The sequence below is a fragment of the Scyliorhinus canicula genome, chromosome 11, assembly GCF_902713615.1.
Source record: "Scyliorhinus canicula chromosome 11, sScyCan1.1, whole genome shotgun sequence".
NCBI lineage: Eukaryota > Metazoa > Chordata > Chondrichthyes > Carcharhiniformes > Scyliorhinidae > Scyliorhinus > Scyliorhinus canicula.
This window is the reverse complement of record NC_052156.1, coordinates 157,150,450-157,172,311: the sequence shown is the minus strand read 5'-3', so window position 1 is coordinate 157,172,311 and position 21,862 is coordinate 157,150,450. Positions and strand designations below refer to the sequence as shown.

At 46.2% G+C, this 21,862-nt stretch overlaps 1 protein-coding gene across 4 annotated transcripts in view; it reads right to left on the bottom strand.

Annotated features, from left to right (window-relative positions):
• LOC119973541 (interleukin-15 receptor subunit alpha-like) overlaps nt 1-21,862 on the bottom strand; it is a 67,364-nt gene that overhangs the window by 29,058 nt on the left and 16,444 nt on the right. For all 4 annotated transcript variants that reach the window (XM_038811826.1, XM_038811827.1, XM_038811828.1 and 1 more), the window contains exon 2: nt 11,126-11,323. In XM_038811826.1, coding sequence (XP_038667754.1) covers nt 11,126-11,323 — 198 coding nt within the window. The remainder of the gene's footprint in view (nt 1-11,125; nt 11,324-21,862) is intronic.

Below are 21,862 nucleotides of genomic sequence, written 5' to 3'. Positions count from 1 at the left end.
TTTATTGCCCATCCCGGATTGTCCCGGGGAAGCTAATGGTGAACTGCCTTCCCGAACCACTTCAGTCCAAGTGTTGTAGGAACAGCCACGTCTGCCCCCACCACACTCCAGATCGTGATCACTCGCCACCTAAAAATGTCTATTTAGGATCATATCTGTGTCCTCCGGTTCTCAAAGCTTCAGGAACAGTTTCTCGTTTTTTAATCACCCCTCGTGATTTCAAATTATTTTTATTTATTTACTTTTATTGATCTATTTTACTTTTTTAAATGGGAAATTAGTTATGTACGTACTGTAATTTATATATAGAGGAATTTGGCAACAGTGTTGCTGAAACAAAATTTACAGCTAACATATCCCGCCTAGGGAACATGATCCCTTCAAATGGAACGCATAATTGTTCAGCTAAAGGGCTACTTGTTATGAAGACATATGTCAGAACTTGCATTATGCTGTGCAGTAGAGCAAGGGGTGGACTCTATGCAGATTAATGTTTAGGTATGGGGTGGGGGGGGCGGCACGGTGGCACAGTCGTTAGCACTGCTGCCTCATGGCGCCAAGGACCCGGGTTCGATCCGTGTGGAGTTTGCACATTCTCCCCGTGCTGGCATGGGTTTCACCCCCACAACCCAAAGATGCGCAGGGTCAGTAGATTGGCCAGGCTAAGAACAAAGAACAAAGAAAAGTACAGCACAGGAACAGGCCCTTCGGCCCTCCAAGCCTGCGCCGACCATGCTGCCCTAACTAAAAAAGGAAACCGTCTGCCCCTTACTCGGTCCGTGTAAGGAAGGACAATTTGCCCCTTAATTGGAAAAACTTGGGTAGTGTAAATTTAATTTAAAAAAAGAGAAAACTAACCAAAGAAACAACCAAAAGATTTTAGAGAGGTCCTCCTATTTTTCATCTACATACTGCGGGTGACATCATCCGAAAACGTCTACCTCACCACCACCTTTCTCGACCCGTCCACTGCCTCAAAATGATCAGACCGCCTGTCGACATCTTCCAGCTGAAATTTCCTCCAATTAAATATTGGCAAGACTGAAGCCATCAACATTGGTCGCCATGACAAACCTCATTTCCCTAGCCACCCACTCCATCCCTCTCCCTGGTAACTGTCTGAGGTTTGGTGTCATGTTTGACCCCGAGCTAACTCTTAACCATACAGTTGTGCCATCACTATAAGGTGCTTATTTGCACCTCTATGCTATTGTTTGATGCCATGCCTGCCTCAGCTCATCTGTTGATGAAACGCTTGCCGTTGTTACCTTTGGGCTGTTCTAAAGGACTCTTTGATGGCATCCCCCATTCACCCTCTGTAAACACGAAGTTATCCAAAACCCTGCTGCCTTGGTTCTAAAACCAAATGTCACCCTTCACTCCTGTTCTTGTTGTCTTACATAGGCTTCTGCTTAAGCAGCGCCTCGATTTGTAATCCCTTCATGTGCTCACCTATCCTTACCTCTGTAATATCCGACAGCCCAACAAGCCTCTGAGATACCTGCACTACTCTAATTCTGGTCTCTTGAGCATCCCCTACGTTAATTGCTTCATCTGTGGTTAGCACTGCAGCCTCACAGCCTCACAGCGCCAGGGAACCGGGTTCGATTCCTACCTTGGATGACTGTGCGGAATCTGCACGTTCTTCCCGTGTCTGCCTGTGTTCCCTCCGGGTGCTCCCGTTTTCCTCCCACAGTCCAGCGATGTGCAGGTTAGGTGGGGTTACGGGTTTACAGGGCTAGGCCGGGAGAATGGGCCTAGATGGGCCGCTCTTTCGTAGGGTCGGTGCAAATGCAATGGGCCAAGTGGCCTCCTTCTAGTCTGTAGCAATTCTACCATTGGTGGCTGCGCTTTCAGTTGCCTTGTTCTGGAATACCCTCCCTCAATCCTTCTACCTCTCATTTGTTCTTTAAAACACTCCTTAAATCTCCCCCACTGACCAAGCCTTTGGTCAACTGCCCTGATATCTGATATCTCCTAATGTGGCTCAGCGTCAGATTTCAATTGATGAACTCTCCTGTCAAGCACCGAGAGACATTTTATTATTACATTAAAGGAGCTACATATATACAAGTTGTTGCTGCAAAACAGTATTTTTCGTGATCTAAGAGATCAGAAAGCCTCCAAGGCTGCTCCAAGACTTCACAAGTGAGAGGAGCAATTTAGTTATGGGGAACGGGTAGTGGGGACTTGAAAATATATTTGGATGTTAGGCTGGGAGTCTGAGGGTAGGTTTCATTCAGTATCATTTTTGAAATAAATTTAACTGTTCGATTCCTCATTTGAGTAGGTAACTGCATCACTGATTTTGAAGATGTTAACGCTGCCTTTCTGCTGGGAGCTCACCATTCTGCAGAGCGTGTCAGTCCCTCAATAACCAATGCTTTCTAACAACCTGCAAAGTCTGACAGGGGATGCATGAAGAATAGCTGCTTGTGGTACTCAAGAGTATTCACCACTGAAAACATTTTCAAAGTTAGGTCCCAGCTAACATTATGTTTCTTATCAATCCAAATGGGCACTGACATTTGTTATATTTTAATGCATCTTCTTTTGCCCTGGGTCACCATGTTAGGTACAGGTAGCCCATCACTATGTCTACATAGACATGGCTTTGGTTTATACAGGATTTCTTACACCAGCCACCAATATGTGTCAAATATCAAATTGTACATGCAGCTTATACAGGTATTGTATTGTTACGTGAGAGTACCTTTAAGAAATGGGTGTTTAAGAAATGTACCTTTAAGAAATACAGCTGCTCATGTTACTGGAGTGATGTCAGAGTGTGGGTGGAGCTGAGCTCTGCTTCTGCTTTTTAGTTTCAGTTTGAAAAAAGCTTGAGTGTGTCTGTGTTTTTCAGTGAGCGGCATCTGAAGTTAAACAAAGAGCTGTATGGTTGATCTCTGCCATCCAAAGACTATCTATGGATCACTTGGTGAACCCAGAATTGTAAACGGTCTCAGTATTGAATGTAAACCTAATGTGGTCCTGTTTGAAGGTTTGTTAAGTCTTTTGGATGTTAAAAGCACAGCTTACATGGTTACTTAGTTGTATTCTTTGGGGTTGTATTTGAATTAATGGTTGTTTAGATGTTCACTGTTTGTTTTAAAAAGGTTAACTTGGGGTCAGCCGCAAGAAACCGCTTTCCAGCGGGTAAAACAACAATTGTCGTCATCTAGGTTACTAACTCACTCTGATCCTGGAAAGCCTTTGCTCATCACGTGTGATGCATCCCCGTATAGTATTGGGACCGTCCTGTACCACAAGATGAGAAGGAGGCCGATCGGCTGATAGCTTTCGCCTCCCGCATATTGTCTTCAGCAGAAAAGAAGTACGCACAGATCAAGAAGGAGGGCCTGGCGGAGGTCTTTGCAGTGAAACGCTTTCACCAGTATGTATATGGCCGCCATTTCACTATCGTGATTGATCATAAGCCTCTGCTGGGACTTTTCCAAGAGGATAAGCCAATACCGCCCATTGCTTCCGCACAGATCCAGCGCTGGTCTTTGTTGCTTGCTGCCTACGAGTATTCTCTAGAGCACAAACCAGGAACCCAGATAGGGAATGCCGACGCATTGAGCTGATTGCCTTTATCGACCGGCCCCATGTCGACCCCCACGACTGGTGAGGTGGTTGCAACCCTAAATTTTATGGATTCCTTGCCTGTCACGGCATCACAGATCCGTGAGTGGACCCAGACGGAGCCAGTCCTGTCAAAGGTTCGGCACATAGTCCTGTATGGTGGGCAACATAGACAGCTCCCAGGCGAGTTGTGGGCATTTTCCTCCAAGCTGTCCGAATTCAGCATGGAAGACGGCATCCTCTTGTGGGGGACGCGTGTGATTGTCCCGTAAAAAGGACAAGAGCTGATACTAAGGGACTTGCACAATCGGCATCCAGGTGTGACCAAAATGAAAATGTTGGCCCGGAGTTATGTCTGGTGGCCAGGCCTCGACACCGACATTGAGAAGGTGGCCCAAAACTGCTCCATTTGCCAGGAGCATCAGAAGCTTCCGCCGGCTGCGCCCCTACATCACTGTGAAGCCACAGTGCTATCTACTTGTGCTACCATACTGCCCAAGAAGATGCGTTTGTCGTTCAGTACGCATGGCCTCCCCGAGGTGCTTGTCATGGACAATGGCACTCCGTTCACAAATGAGGAGTTTGCGAGGTTCATGAAGATAAATGGCATACACCATATCCGCACCATTCCATACCACCCGACCTCCAATGGGTTGGCGGAGCGTGCAGTACAGACATTCAAACGAGGTCTAAAGAAGCAGTCTTCCAGGTCTATGGACACGAGAATGGCTCGTTTTTTGTTTTCATATGGGACCAACCCCCCATGCGGTGACTGGGGTAGCTCCCGCAGAACTCCTAATGGGCTAGAGACATCGTACCTGCCTTAGCATGGTTTTCCCGGACATTGGCGCAAATGTACGCCGCACACAAGAACGGCAGAGACATGGTTTTTCTCGGCATCGGCCGATTCGGCAGTTTACGCCCGGTGATCCAGTGTTCATTCGGAATTTTGCTGGTGGTGCCCAGTGGGTCCCTGGCGTAATCTTTCGCCAAACGTGCCCTATCTCTTACCAGGTGTAAGCCCAGGGCCGTCTCCAGCTCAAGCATGTAGACCACGTTCGGTCTAGAAGACCATCCCTTCCAAAGATACCCCGCCCCCGGTGCTCATTTCTATAGCCACAGAGGAGAGTATTCCGCACAATCTTCCTCTGGTGCCGCATTCAAAGCCTGCGCAGGTCGTAGCAGAACCGCGTGGAGATAGAGACGCCGAGATGACGGAGGCAACGGACTCCGACTCCGAGATGGAGACACAGAACGCCTCAGAGGGAGAGTCTTCAGGCCCACGGGCCGTGGATGTACAACCGTTACACCGTTCATCACGGAAGTGCTGTTCGCCACCTTGTTACACGCCGCCCAATCCAGCGCCACGTGCAAATGGTGTCCGGCCTGCGGCAAAACGAGTCCGACGCCCTCCTTCGCCAGGGTCTTCGGTGGATTCCTTGGACTTTGGGGGGAAGGGATGTTATAACCTGCCTGCTTACCACTGTCTGGGGACTAATGGCAATCCCACAATCCTTTGGGAATATGAGCTTCCCCAATGAGTGGGGGCGGAGAAATCATTAGCAGATTCCCTGCATGAATAGAGCTGGCCAGTTTGGAACCAGTAGAGAGGAGTGAGCAGCAAGGGAGTTGCTGCTGATATTGTGTATATATATATTATTGTAAATAAATGTCATTTCTTTCTATCCTTCAACTCGTGCTGAATTCTTCGTGGCCCTCACAAAATTATCTAATTCTCTTTTGAAAGTTAACTCCTATTGAATTTGCTTCCACCATCATTTCGTGCCTTCCAGATCACGACAATTCACAACATGTCTGAATTAAATTTCAGATGTAATCTCAAGAGAGATGCACAATGTTGGTGTGAAATGAACAAAGGAACAGTCAACAGAAGGTGACAATGTGGAAAGCACAGTAAAATTGGCAGCAACATTATGCAGAAAAGGTCATTCGGCCACTTGAGCCCAGGCCAACGTTCTGTTGATTGACCCAGTCAACCCCACTCTCCCGCTCTGTGCCCACAAGCTCTGCTACTTTGTTTCCTTCAAGACGCCATCCAATTTCCTCCTGAAATGATTGATCATCTTTGATTCAACCACCCATGCGGGCAGTGAGTACCAGGAGTTGCTGTTCTTCCTTACACTTACCCCTACAGCTCTTGTCCAAAACATTGCCCAAAACATCTATGGCTCCTAGTCTTTGTACCGGGGCACCACCTCCTCTTGCCTTTTTTCTAATTGCAACATTGGAAATTTTCCTCCAATCTGCTTCAAGACTAGTTCAGCAGCCTGAAATGTTGATTCTGTTTCTCTCTCCGCTGAAACCCCTGAGCCTCCTGAGTATTTCCAATATTTTCCATATTTATTTCATGGCTCGGGTTTATATTTTCTAAGCCAGCGGCAGACTCAGCACGTGCATGTGCATGTCTAATTGAACAGCCTCTTCCCCAAGAGGATTCACAGCCCAAAGTAAGCCAGACTATTGTTGGCGAATCTCAGGAACTTGAATCTCAGATCATGACCCCCTTCTCCTCTTTCCTGTTCCATTATCCCTCTCTTAATTATAGTTACTACATGCATAAGGCGAACCCCCCATGGGACTCCCCAGCCCTGGCACCGCCCCCCCCCCCCCCCCCCCCCCGGCACTGCCTCCAGAGACTGGGCAATGCCAGGAGGCAGTGCTGACCTGTGCCGGGGCAGTGCCAGGGGGCAGTGTCGACCTGTGCTGGGGCAGTGTCAAGGGGCAGTGCCAAGGGGCAGCCGGCATGTCGCTCTCCCCTCGGGGGTGATACGTGCCTTGGCGCCCCCCCGGTGGGTTTGTCACGACTGGATCCCGTTTTGAAATAGCTGTTGTAAACCTCACTGGCATGGCGTCACGTGGGCGAGCTATTCATAATCAGTGTGCGGGGAATGCCTGGCTGGGAAGCCCTTTAATAAGATGTAAATGTATTAAAATACATGGAAAGTAGGTTTCCGCCCTGTCTGGGCAGAAACCTCATTGTGTCAACAATGAAGGATGGGGAAATTGGGAAACGAGACTTCGCTTGCGAGATTCTCATTTCCCAATTGACCAGACATGAGCAGGCCCACCAAACCCTCCGTTAATGATGCTGTGTGGTTGGTTTATTTCAGTCTTTTGCAAGTTACTGATTGTTACGTCAGTGTTGGCGACAGTTTCCACTACTCACGATCAAGTGGAGAATAAGAAAGCTAAAATATTGGCACTAAAAAGCGGCTGCCACTCAGCAAGAGATGACCAGTCTCCAGATATAAGGAGGGAGAAATTGAAGATAGGGGGTCTGGACAGAGTAGGCAGTGAGAAACCAGTCCCACTCGTGATAGGGTCAAGAACGAGCGGGCACAGTTTGGAGGTAATTGGCGGCTGAAATGATGGTAGCCTGATAAAAACCTCCACGCAATAAGTGATTAAGGTCTGGAACGCGCTGCCTTAGAGAGTGGTGGAGGAAAGTTCAATCGATTCAAAAAGGAGAATGTGCACGGTTAGGGTGAGAAGGCGAGGGAATGGTACTCAGGAAATTGCTCATTCAGAGAGCAGTATGATGGGCTGAATGGCCTTCTAGCACTGTAAGAGTTCTGTAATTCAATTATGCTGTGATTCTATGCCGAATGCCCCCAATTGCTCTATCAGTGCCGCAGATGCTTGTGTTGACGCACTATAACCAAGGTTCTTTTTACAATGAATAAAACAAGAGTAGAACAGAGGAGATACTTTAAAGCTGGAAGACTGCAGATTAAAACAGATATTGGGTAAACCGCCTCTCTCGAAGGCACTGAAATTATGCAATTGAACCAATTACCTCAAATCTATCTCCCCCGGTAATTGACCCCTCAGCCAGAGGAAACAAGTCTTCCTGTCTATCCTGCCCAAGCCACTCATCATTTTGTACACCACAATTAGGTCAGCCCTTAGCTGCCTTTGTTCGAAGGAAAACAAACCCAGCCTAACCAATCTCTCCTCATAGCTGCAATTTTCAAACCCCTGCAACATTCCTGTAAATCTCTTCTGCACTTTTTCCAGCGCATCTTGACCCCTTGTACACCTGTCCTGCCACCTGCAGGGACCTGAGGACGTGCACTCCAAAGTCTCTCACTTTCTCAATATCTTCCCATAAGTGTTCCCTTGCTTCGTTGGCCCTCCCGGAATGCCTAACCTCACACTTCGCTGGGTTGAATTCAATTTGCCACTTCTCTGTCCACTCAACCAAAACATTGATGCCATTCTGGGGTCGACAGCTATCCTCTTCACTATCATCTACGGGGCCAATCTTTGTGTCATTTGCAAATTTCCCAATCTTGCCATCCACATTTCAGCCTAGATCATTAATGCACTTAACAAGCAGCCTGGGGCACAACAGTACGGCAGCACGGTAGCATGGTGGTTAGCATAAATGCTTCACAGCTCCAGGGTCCCAGGTTCGATTCCCGGCTGGGTCACTGTGCGGAGTCTGCACGTCCTCCCCGTGTGTGCGTGGGTTTCCTCCGGGCGCTCCGGTTTCCTCCCACAGTCCAAAGATGTGCGGGTTAGGTGGATTGGCCATGATAAATTGCCCGTAGCGTCCTAAAAAGTAAGGTTAGGGGGGGGGGGGGGTTGTTGGGTTACGGGTATAGGGTGGATACGTGGGTTTGAGTAGGGTGATCATTGCTCGGCACAACATCGAGGGCCGAAGGGCCTGTTCTGTGCTGTACTGTTCTATGTTCTATGTTCTATAATACTGAGCCCTGTGGAACTTCACTGGATACTGTTTTCCAGTCGCAACAACATCCATCGACCGTGACCCTTTGTTTCCAATCACTGAGCCAATTTTGGATCCATTTGCCGTCTTCCCCTGCATCCCATGAGATCTCACTTTTCCAACCAATTTTCCTCATTCTTCTGTTTATATACAAGAAAAGAAGGCATAAAACACTGGAACGCTCAGATAGAGAATGCAATTGGCATTCTGTTAACTCAGCATGAAGTTAGACCTTGAATAGTTATTTCATGTACAGCCAACAGGCCTCCCTCCATTTCCTCTTCGTCTAACTCTACCAACATAACATTCCATTCCTTTCTCTATTGTTTGACCCAGCTTCCCCTTAATGGCAATTTAATCAAACTTGTTTGAGCACCACACACATTCCACCAGCATGAGAGTCCCCTTCTTCACAATCACAAATGTAAAAAAAAGATATGGACTCCTTCGGTTGAACAACACCAATAACGGCACGGTTGTACAGACCCCTCGCTTGCATTTCAGATTTTGGGACTCACTGGACCATTTCACCCTCTGCATTCCAAAGTTCTCAATGTATACAAATCGAATGACGATGACTTGTCAGCTCCTGTTAAATTACATGCCAACCGGTGTGATAAATAAAAAAGATGCTTTTGCACTCTTAAAACCCGTGTGCCAGACAAGCAATCAAAATAATTATTTTGCTTGCAAAAATAAAACATTACTAAATGGGTCAGGTAATTTGTCATTGGGAACCGATGAGATTCATTACTTAATCGGCAATTATGCTAATGTTAACAGCTTATATAAAATAATGCTGTGGTGAAGTGCTTGATTGATAGCATTTGAGAGGCATTTTATAGGAGTAACATGAGACAAATCATGTAGTAAATATGATATGCTGGGGAAAAACAGGTAATTTATGAAGAATGGGTCCCATGTGGTGAAAATATTTGAAAACAGATAGTTCTGTGGTGATCCAGGAGACACAATGGAGGAGGCTTAACAACTTTATTTTAACTCAAAGATAAAGGGCGCGATTCTCCGCTGCCCACGACGGGTCGGAGAATAGCGGGAAGGCCTTCCCGACATTTTTCCCGACCTCCCGCTATTCTCCCACACCCACGGCCGCCCCACGACACGAATCGCTGCTCGCCGTTTTTTACGGTGAACAGCGATTCTCCCCTAGCCGATGGGCCGAGTTCCCAGGCCGTTTTCACAAACGCAAACACACCTGCTCTCACCGTTCGTGAAAACGGCCGCAAAGTGCCGTCCCAGACAACCATGGCACCGATTGGCACGGCCGCACCACGGCCGTGCCAAGCGTGGCATGGGCCCGCGATCGTGGGAACTGATCACGGGCAGCGGGTCCGATACCCGCGCACTCTTTGTTCCTCCGCCGCCCCGCAGGATCAGTCCGCGGGGTGGCTGAGGGGCATGACGGCCCGCGCATGCACGGGTTTGAAGCATATGCGTGATGACGTCATCTGCGCTTGCGCGGGTTGGAGCTGTCCAACCCGCGCATGCGCGGCTGACGTCATCGTGCGCGTCAGCCGGCGTGACGCTTGGCGCGCGGGCTTAGCGACGGTCGCTAAGCCCGCGATGCCGTTCTTCACGGGGCCGCGCTGCTAGCCCCGACCGGGGGGGAGAATCGGGTCCCGGGAGGGGGCGTGGAGGCTGCCGTCAAACACGGCCAGTTTCACGGCAGCCTTTACGACTCTCCGCATTTGCGGAGAATCGCGTCCAAATCCTCTACTGCGGTGCACGTCACAAATCCCAGCCCGGGACTATCGGAATTCCCGGTCCGGGTCTCCGAGCAACATTTAACGGGTTCACTAACGAGTTCCAGCTGGGCGGCCACCGCCCACTGCCACAGAACACGTAGTCTACGATCCCCTTGGGGGATCAATTAGTGATCCCCCATGGTCCTCGTGTGGGTTGCCACGCCCTCAAACATGGGCAGCGCCTACATCAAGACATTGGGGCCAACCTGGCCAAACGCTGGGCTGAGTTCAATGGGGCCAAGGTGGTGGCTCTATTTAAGAACAGTTTGGGATGCTGTACCCATCAAGGCTCTGAGTGATATAGTGCAACAAGAAGTATTTCAACTCACCTACCCATGGCAACCTCACATCAATTGTTTTCAAAAGTTAAAGTGTACAGTCTATTACTGTAATTTCTGGGAAAGAAGTTGCACCATTGCAAACTATTTACACAAAATGACATCAATAGATGTTTCACTTTAATTTTCCAGAGCAATATGTGCAGATAATGTCATTGTGCTTGGCAGGAATATCGTGTCTTAATGGAAGGTTCCAGATTTGTTAGTAACAGGCATCTATTGGTATTCTTTGTTTGGTTCTAAAATTGGACTATCTGTAAAAGGATTTGGAGACCAATTTGTTTGGCATGTCGATACTGTGATGTTGAATGAATGTGAGGTCTCTGACTTTCTACTCTCAGTTCATTATTTCTAAGGCACGTACCTGATCATATTACGACGCCCTTTATCCCGGAGAACTTCATTGTAATAGTGTGTTCAAATCTGTCGCCAAATTGACATGGTAGGAATGGAGAACCCGCTACCACAAGTGGTGGTTGAAGAAAATGGCACAGGTGCATTTAAAGGGAAGACAGATAAGTGCATGAGGGAGAAGGGAGTTGATAGTTACAATAGGAGAATTAGATGAGGAAAGATGGGAGGAGGCTTGAGTGGAGCGTAAACACCAGCATGGCCTAGTTGGGCCAAATGGCCGGTTTTGCGGCATATCCCTTGCGTCATCCTATGCAATAAATGGAACTTACTTATGCACATGAGGTTTGGCTTTGACCACATTATTTGTTGAGTGTTGTTCTCACATCGGATTAGGTTTGACGTTCCTGCTTTTCTCTTATAACCACTTTGGCACTTCAGACGAAGCCTCTGACCAACTTCAAAAAGTGTGTCCATTATTTCGCTCAGGTCTACATTTTCAACTTTAAAGTCGGGTTTGCTGCAGCTTCCTAAAAGAAGAAAGAAACCGTGTTACACAGGAACATACATCGAAAATAGAAACAGGAGTGGGCCATTGCATTGAATCTCAGCAGCGCAATGTAAATCAATTCTTTTAGCACATCCATCAGACTTTTATTTTGAAGTCAAATTTGGAGGTGATCGCATTGCCCTTGATCTCAGGTCCTAGATTTCCTGACCCAATTGCTGGTACCCCTCTTACCCAGGCCTTGGAAATTCAGTCCCGCAGCTTCTTAGGTTCTCTCTGCTCGGTCTTTCAACCTGGAGACATTTTCGCCAGGCTTAAAACCCACCGAGGTATTAAAAAGGACATTTTCTGAGGCCCCCACGTCATCCTTGTGGATGCCATCAACGACTTCCTTCCAATTTTAGTACATAGCCATAGCCATTATCCCTAGTCGCTGCCTTCTGCCACTTAACAATCTCTTAACAAGGTCAGCAGTTTGTCTTCACATCTTATTGTCTAGCTTCCAGTCCTCTCCTTGATTCCAGAGGGATTAAAATCGCAGAATCCCATTCAAATAAAATAAATAAGTAAAAACTTTGTGAGAAGTAAATTTAGAGTACCCAATTCTTTTTTTTTTCCAATTAAGGGGCAATTTAGCATGGCCAATCCACCTACCCGGCTCATCTTTTGAAAATCGCTTATCGTCACAAGTAGGCTTCAAACAAAGTTACTGTGAAAAGCCCCTAGTCCCCACATTCCGGCGTCTGTTCGGTGAGGCTGGTACGGGAATTGAACCGTGCTGCTGGCCTGCCTTGAAAGCCAGCTCTTTAGCCCTGTGCTAAACCAGCCCCTGACTGTTTTGGGTTGTGGGGTGAGACCCGCGCAGGCATGGAGAGAATGTGCAAACTCCACATGGACAGTGACCCGGGGCTGGGATTCGAACCCGGGTCCTCAGCAATAAGTAAGGACTTAGCAAGAAAACAAAGCTTTGTACTTTTAAAATGCCACAATTTCAGCCAGGCCATTTTGAAATCTTTCAGATATTTTACTTCAGTGTTTCTGACATCACTCAGTTAGTCCTACAAATCTAAGATGTATATAATATTTTTTAAATGGATGTTTTTGGCGTAACACTCATTCTGAAGGACCATCTTTTTGCTCAAACTCCACCTTAAGTATTTAAGAATCCAGTTGCTCCTTCCTAAGCTTAATAGGCCTGATTAACCTCCTCTTCTTCTCGATGGGCGGTAGTCAGGTAGACTGTACTTGCAAAAATGATATGCTTGATGAGATTGTTATCTACTGTATTTCCAGATTCAGTTCATGTCAACAAGTCAGGTGGCCTCCCTGATCCATGCCTGGCTCCTGGAAGCAAGTCATTTAATCCCATAAAACCTTCCCAAGGTCATAAAACAAAATTGCTTTCTCAGAGTTACAAAGCCAATGTGCAGAATGAACAGGGCCAAGTCCTTAACCCATTTCCTTGCATGTTCCAAAAAACACAATTCAAATTCAAATTGAATCCAATTCATGTTCCCCACAAGAGAGAGATATTGACAAGAACAGGCATTAACTCCTGATATCATGCTTCAGTTTACACTTGCTCTTAGCCAAAAGGCATGGTTCAGCTGCGAGCACTCTTACAATCAAGACAAAAGGTTATGCGTACAAGTCCCACTCCAGATATCAGGGCTGACTCCAATATGGTACGAGGGGAATTGTTGACTTTCAGTTAATTAAATCAAGACCCCTCTGCCCTCTCGTGTCGATTTAAAAAAAAATCCATACTTTATTCTGAAAAGGGGAGCTCCCCCCCAGAGTCCGAGGCAACATCTACCCCTCGACCAACCACAAGAACTTGCATTTATAAAGCGCCTTCTGTGTAATAAAACGTGCCGAAGTATTTGGCGTTATGAAGCAAAATTTGACAGCGAACCACATAAAGTAACATCAGGGCAGATGGTCAAAGGCTTGGCCACAGAGGTAGGTTTTAAGGAAATTATTAAAGGAAGAAGAGGTATAGAGTCAGAGTGAGTAAGAGAGGGAATTCTAGAGCTTATAGCCGAGGTAGCCAAAAGTGCAGCCACCAATGAAAAGGCAATTAGAACCTGGGATACTTAAGAGGCCAGAATGAGATGAGCGTAGCTGTCTCACAGAGTGTGAGGTTGGAGACGATTACAGATGGGGGTAGATTGCCTGCTTGCGATTGGATTGTTGTTAGTGGGAGTGGCAGTCTGTAAACTGACTGCCGCAGGGTGACGAGTGCATAACTGGCTGTAAAGGGCTTGGGGACATCCTGACACCAGGAAAGGTGCTACATAAATGCAAACCTTCCACCGAGAAACGGCCCTTGGCACGAACAGGGCTGTTACAAGGCTGCCCATCGACTGTGAATGAGCATCCACTTGGTAATTACCCAGGAAAATAAGAACACAAGAAATAGGAGCTGGAGTAGACCATTTGGCCCTTCAAACTCGCTTCTGCCATTCAGCCAGATGATCTACCTCATCTCTGCCTTCCCACACTGTACCCATATCATTCCATCCTTCAGTGCCTAGACATTTATCAATCACCTTGGATATGTGCAATGACTAATCATGCACCACTCTCCAGAGCAGAATTTCAAAGATTGACAACCTTTGGGAGAAAATGTTTTGACACATTCCAGCCTAAATGGCTGTCCCGTTATTCTGAAACCATGGCTCCATGTTCTGGATTGCCCAGGGGTAATATTTTCCCAGAATCTACCCTGTCTGTGATTCATGTACAAGGACAATCAGGTCCCTCTGAATAAAACTTATTCCCAGTCACTCACCATTCAAATATATTTTCAAAAAATATTTTTCCTACCAAAATGAATAATTGCACACTTCCCCAGATTATATTTCATTTGCCATGATCCTGCCTATTCACCGAACCTGTATATATCCCTCTGTGCATCCTCCTCACACTTACTTTCCCATCTAACTTTGTATCATCCGTATGGTTGTGTTCTTTGTTTTAGTTCTTCCAGAAAGGTGAAGATTGTACTGCTAACAAAGAACATCAAGCTGTGTTTCATAAACAAAGCTAATTTATTACACTACACTGAATTAAATTTGAACATATTACTAAGGAATTAGTTAAGTAAAGATTACACTACACATCTGCACTATTAACTATACTATTAGTTCAACTATCTCACAACTACTCTGTCTTGCTCTCTCCCACTCTCCATGTATCTCCATCGATCTCCCAGAAGTTAAGGAGACATGCAATATTTATATGGTTGCTCAATAGCACCATCTAGTGACTAGAGTAGTAACATTACATTAACCCTTTATGTTCATGCTACTCCCACCTCACTAACACACTTGCAACTGCTATGGGAAAAAGCCACTCTATCCTTTGGTTTAGGAAACCACAAGATGATAATGTGGGTCTGAGCATTGTTACGACAATCAGGATGGGAGGAGTGCAAACTTGATCTACCCCATTACTCCAACGTTGGTTCGATTCACACACCCTAAATGGCCAATTATTTACCTTCACTACTGTTACCCAGAATAAAAGGGACTTTAACCAGGCTTCTTTCAACAACAACTAACTTAATTAGTTAATTACGAAACCAGTCTTGTTGAATAGAAAGGTAAACCTTATCAACATTAAAGAATGAACAATCAGCACCCTGCATTAAGCCGTTAAGGTACATAGTCTTTTAAAAGACAAATACTCCCAGAACATTCTTAATCCTTGAAGGTGAACCGTTTTCTGTGATTAAATTTCTCATAGCAACGTCATTGCTCTCCACCCTCTTTTTCTTCTATTTTCTGTCCGAAAAATAATCTTTCTCTGGATGGGAAAGCTAATCAACCCACTTTCATGCACAGTCAGTGAATTAACCCTCTACCCTGTTCATTCCCAAGAGCAGTTTTAGGTTCAAACAAAGAATCATCGACTGAAAGTTGTAACTCTACCTCCCTCTCTCCACAGATGTTGCCTGACCTGCTGAATGTTTTCCCACATTTTCTGTTTTCACGATCAGTGAGCACACAAGGTGTGCCCACGCTCAGATGGGCACCCGGTGAGGACAGGGCGATGATTGACTCTGCCTTGACTCCCCAATACTCTGGTGGCAGCAGTAGAAGAGGCCCCGGCATCCGCTTTACTTCAGTAAGTTTGCCGGAGCTGTGATGTGGGCATGAGCCATGATGTTGGTTGAGGTTAAATGTCACTCGCGACTTTGGGGAGAACATTCCTGCTCTTCTCCCTGAAGCGCCGACGGATTCTTTTCCATCCACCATTGAGGGAAACATTCCCCGATTCTGTCCAACTGGATTAATTTCTCCTCCTACATCATAAAAGTTAGTTTCGGAGTCAGTTAATAATTTCTGTTGCACTGTGCTTTGCACGAAATGGATTTATTGCTTTGCGTGAACTTGATCCTGAGGCAGGGAGCCAGGACGTTTATGAGCTTGTATGTGTCTGGATCATAAGAATTACTTGTTCTGCTGCATTGATGCATTTAACCACAGATGCCAACAAGACATGCCCTTGCTTGATGCACAGGAGTATATTTTCCTGTCTGCACCTGACACGATGCTTTGCCAGCCTAGACCCACATTTGGGAAATTCCAGCCCACAGCGTTCCTTTCATCACCAGCTCCCTGCCCACCCCTTTCTCATATGCAACGCCACTTAACTCCTTCCAGAGCAGGGCTGGAGGTAAAGGTCCACAAGTACTGACGGCCCTCAGATAGCCCAACACAGGTTGCTGCTATACAGATATGGAGCCTAGTTAATAAGAGCTGGTAAGCTATTTGCCCATGGTAGAGTTACAACCATGTGATGGAGAACGAGCTGGCCCCCCTTTTTCCAGCACCCTCCGTTGGTCGCAACATTGTTTACAATTCTTTCCCCCATGAGTAGCCTTTCCAGTCCAACTGTATTTACTTTTTAACAAGGAGGCAATCAAACCCAGTTTGCATGAGGCAACAAAAGAGTAAGCTGATGTAGTGGATCCAATCAGGGATCAGGCTATTTTGGATTTGGTAATGTGCAATAAGGCAGGTTTAATAAAAAATCTCAGAGTAAAAGATCCCTCAGGAAGTAGTGACCATAACATGGTAGAATTTAGCATTCAATTTCAGAGTGGGCAGCACGGTAGCATTGTGGATAGCACAAATGCTTCACAGCTCCAGGGTCCCAGGTTCGATTCCGGCTTGGGTCACTGTCTGTCCGGAGTCTGCATGTTCTCCCCGTGTCTGCGTGGGTTTCCTCCGGGTGCTCCGGTGTCCTCCCACAGTCCAAAGGTGTGCAGGTTAGGTGGATTGGCTATGATAAATTGCCCTTAGAGTCCAAAATTGTCTTTAGTGTTGGGTGGGGTTACTGGGTTGTGGGGATAGGGTGGAGGTGTGGGCTTGGGTAGGGTGCTCTTTCCAAGAGCCGGTTCAGACTCGATGGGCCGAATGGCCTCCTTCTGCACTGTAAATTCAATGTCTATGTCTAACTGCGCTGCAATTAAGTAAAAGTAATTCTTTAAAAAAATGAGGGCCGGATTGGCCGGAGTGGCGTGGGAAAGGAGTTTAACAGGAAAGACAGTTTCATCAATGGCAGATGTTTCTGAAATTATTTAATGACTCACAAAAAAGATGTATCCCAGTGAGGAAGAAGGATACTGGGAAGGGGGTAAACCAATCCTGGTTAACCATGGAAGTGAAAGACAGTCTTAACTGAAAGAAAAACACATAGAATGGAGCAAAGATTAGTGCTAAACTAGAGGAGTGTGAACATTTTAAAAACCAACAAAAGATGACCAGAAAAATAATAGAGAGGGAGAAGATAAACCATGAGGTTAAATTAGCAAGTAATATAAAAATAGACAGCAAGAGCATCTTTAAGTATATAAAAAGGAAGCAAGAGGCCCAAGTGAATGTCAGCCCGTTGGGGAATAAGACTGGGGAAATAATATGGGGAAACCAGGAAATGGCAGGGGAGTTAAACAAATACTTTGCATCAGTGTTCATGGTGGAAAACACAAATAACATTCCAAAAATATTAAATAATCAAGGACAGAGGAGGGAAGGAAATAAATACAACAATCACTAGGGAAAAAGTGCTGGGGAACGAATGGTGTAAAAGGCTGATAAGTCCCCTGGACCTGATGGGCTGCATCCCAGGATATTAAAGGAAGTAGCTACAGAGATAGTGGATGCACTCAAAGTAATCTTCCAAAGATCCTTAAATTCTGGTAAAGTCCCAGACGATTGCAAAACTGCCAATGCCTAATTTCTTCAAAAGGGGAGCGAGACAAAAAAACAAGTAAATAAAGGCCAGTTAGCTGAGCTTCTGTCATTGGGAAAATGTTTCTTATCTATTATTAAGAATGCAATACAGAGCATTTAGAAATACATAATATAATAAGGCAGTCGGCATGGCTTCATGAATGGGAAATCATGCCTGATATAGTTATTAGAATTCTGTGAGATGGTAATGAGCAGGATAGACGAAGGGGAACCAGTAGATGTAATATACTTGAATTTACAAAAAGCATTCGATAAGGCAGCATACAAATGGCTACTTTATAAGATAACAGCCCATGGTGTTGGGGGTAGACTATTAGCATGGATAGAAGATTGGCCAACTGATAGAAGACAGAGAGTTGGGATGAGAAGGACATTTCCAGGATGGCAACCTTTAACTAGTGGAGTGCCAGAGGGATCCATGATGAGGCCACAATTATTTCAACAGTAAGGGAATCAAGGATATCGGGATAAGGCAGGAAGGGGCAGTTGAGGATTATCATTTCAGATCAGCCATGATCTCATGCAATGACGGAGCAGACTCATTAGGCCGCATGGCCTACTTGTGCTCCTAGGTTGCATGGTCTTATTAGTCATGAAAACCTGAGGCAGAATAATAAAAGATGCAACAGTCGTTCACTCAGATCACAAGAGTCCAAATAAAAATGAAAAGAAATACACAAATAAGTCTTTGGCTTAGACATTGTGAGGCACAGAACATGTTACAGTGCAGATGTTTGTCAGGTGATTTCAGTAGATCTCTGAAGCTGACCGTGACAGTTTTGCAGTCTGTTGGAAACACTTGGTGGCGAAGTTCAGTTCTGCATTCTGCTGAAGGTGACACCTTTGAGCTTTGATTGTTGTCAGAGACAGCGTGCGTGCGCGCGAGAGAGAGAGAGAGAGAGAGGTGTCCTCCTTGCGTCTTTGTCATTGTTCTTCTGCTCTGCCACTGACAAACACTGCACTTTGGAGCCAGTTTCAGACTAATTTCCGCGTGTATTCCTGGAAGGGGAAATAGGCAGGTCTTTCATCGAAGGTCCGGTTTGTTTTCAATTTAGAAACCTTTTGACATATTCTGAGATGTTTTGAGAAACCACTTGCCTCCAATCAACTGTCCATCAAGATCCTTTGGGAGTTTATTAAGGGGATGGCCGGGTGGGGGGGGGGGGACCGATGTAACAATGTAGTTACATTGTATATCTTGCGTTGCCCTATTATGTATTTTCTTGTATTTTCTTGAATTTTGTTTAATTCCCTTTTCTTTCCATGTACTGAATGATCTGTTGAGCTGCTTGCAGAAAAATACTTTTCACTGTACCTCGGTACACGTGACAATAAACAAATCCAATCCAATCCAAGAAGGTGATTTTGAAATCGCAGACCCACCAAACTGAACAGTCAGGTGCACACTGTCGGGTGCAATGTGGGAGCCATCAGCCTGCAAGGCAGCATCACGCCCAGTCACGGTTGCCATTTGCCTTTGAGGAATGTCCTCCAGGCAGTGTCTGCTACCCCAAACTGGGCACCACGTTTGCTGCCGGCCTAATTGGACAATGGAATCACACCATGTTTCCAAGGAGTGATGTATCAAAAGCACACATGCCATCTCGTGTGGAGATAATGGGATCTGATTATCATCTCAGCAGCAGTGTGATCAATGTCCCAGACCATTTGTGGATTTTTGCATTTCAGGAACGTACAAAGACTGGGCTAAAGGCCGCCTGCAAATCCTGGTCAGTGGTGACTGGTGCTGGTTGTGTCAGGAGGAAATGGAGCAGTTGCAAGTCCCCTGCAGGTAGCTCTCTCTCTCTGATTGTTGTAGCGAGCCAAGACAGCAAAGCCATAGCTGAGAGGACAGCAGGGCAGTTTGTCATCGAGACCGCAGAACACTGGAATCTCAAAATCGACTATTCGCTTCTGAAGTGGCTAAGTTCCATCGCTGCTCCTTGCGAGCAAGTCAAATACTGATTTGTATCTTTTTTTAAATGACATTTGGACTCAATTCTCACTTCTAATCTGTATGAATGTATGTGCATTATCAGTTTTTTCATGTTTAGTAGCTAATAAATCCACCCTTTCTTTAACTCAAGAGAACCTGGTTTAATTGGCTCCTTTTAGAACTGAGATACACTGGGCTGAGAAGGGAGACTGTTAAAATTCATCTGCATGGGACCAACCAACGAGGTTGAATAAATGAAGGGAGCCAGTTCATCTCTCCCCACTGGGGATGACAATTTGGGGGTATCCCATCCAGAACTAACAAATTGAGGGATTTCATCTGGGATATCAAGTGTGGGGAACATCGCCTGGGGACCAGTCACAACTAGAGGCTCATGAGAGGGGAGACTTCAGTTCTGTGGATAGATTGGAGAAGCTGGACTTGTCCTCCTCCTCGGAGGAGGAGGAGGTTGAGAGGAGATTTGGTAGTGTTCAAAATTACGTGTGGTCTGGACAAAATAGATAGAGAGAAGCTATTTCAGTTACCTTCGGGGTTTAAGACTATAGTGCACCAATTTAAGTTGATTAGGAAAGAAAGCACTGGCAGCTGCGGAAGAATATTTTTTGCACAGCGAGTGGTTAGGCTCTGGAAGCAGCGCCTTGAGTCAGTGACGGAGGTGGATTCAATCGTAGCACTCAAAAGGGAATTGGAAAGCACCTGCGTAGACAGAAAGTGTGGAGGAGTCGCTCCTGGAGAGAGCTGGCATTGACACAATAGGCCAAATGGCCTCCTTCTGTGCTGTAATCATTCTATAAATGACGGCAGTTCTGTGGCTAGACGGGGAAAAAGTGGGGTTGCTTTGCTAAGAACAATAATAATAATAATAATAATTTTTATTGTCACATGTAGGCTTACATTAACACTGCAATTAAGTTACTGTGAAAATCCCCTAGTCGCCACAGTCTGGCACCTGTTCGGTTACACAGAGGGAGAATTCACCTAACAAGCACGTCTTTTGGGTCCTGTGGGCAGAACATCGATTCTGGACCCCATGAAGGCTCATAACATCAAGTCAAACATGGGCAAGGAAACCTCCAGCTGTTTACCACACACCCCGCTCCCCCCCCTTTCTGCCCAACACCCACCCCCCCAACCCCCCACCCCCTCCCCTCCCCCCACAAGCTAATGAAGCAGTCCATGTCCCAATGCAGCAAGACCTGGGCAATATCCAGGTTTGGACTGACAAGTGGCAAGTTACAGTCCGCTGCACAACTGCCAGGCAATGACCATCTCCAACAAGAGAGGATCTAACTGTCATCCCTTGACATTCAATGACATTACCACCCCGAATCCCCCACAACCACTACCAACTAGAAGGACAAGGGCAGCAGACACATGGGAACACCACCACCTACAAGTTCTCCTCCAAGTCACTCACCACCCTGATTTGGAAATATATCGCCGTTCCTTCACTGTCGCTGGGTCAAAGTCCTGGAACACCCTCCCTAACAGCACTGTGGGTGTACCTACATTACATGGTTCAAGAAGGCAGCTGAGCACCACCCTCTCAAAGGCAATTAGGGAGGGGCAATGAATGTTGGCCTCGCCAGCGATGCCCACATCCCAAGAATAGTAATAGAAAATTCATCATAAGCAAAAGATATTACAGATGAACAGGGGCAGCATGGTGGAGTAGTGGTTAGCACTGCTGCCTCACGGCGCAGAGGTCCCGGGTTCAATCCCGGCTCTGGGTCACTGTCCGTGTGGAGTTTCCACAACCCCAAAGATGTGCAGGGTAGGTGGATTGGCCACACTAAATTGCCCCTTAATTGGTAAAAATGAATTAGGTACTCTAAATTTATAACAAAAAAAAAGATATTAGAGATGAATGGCATTTAAAAAGAGCCAGAGGAAAGCCACACATATACACTCACAAGTAATGAAGTGTAATCTACTTCAGTTTTGAAACAGGGCATGGTTAAATGGTTGAAACAATATTGATGCGAGATAAGACAAGACGTAAGAAGAGAAATGAAAGCCATAGTGAGTGAGGGGGAAGGCAGGTCCAAATGGAAGTACCAGAAAGCAATAAAATGCAGCAGGCTTCAAGTTGGACAAAATGTAGCTCAAGGGTGGAGACCCTTGGTTCAATTTTCCCAACTCTTCGGAGGCAGGCTGGATGGTGGGAGGTTCTGTCAATATGGCAGGGAAAGACATAATGGGGAGGGGAGCTCATTGTATGGCCCACTGAGCCACTTAAGAGCTGAATGAAGGGCTACTTCTTGCTCCCAAGGCATTTTGGCCGCATTGGGAGGGCCCACCGCTATGTGGGGAGACTCCCAGCTCGTCCCCAATGGGGAGG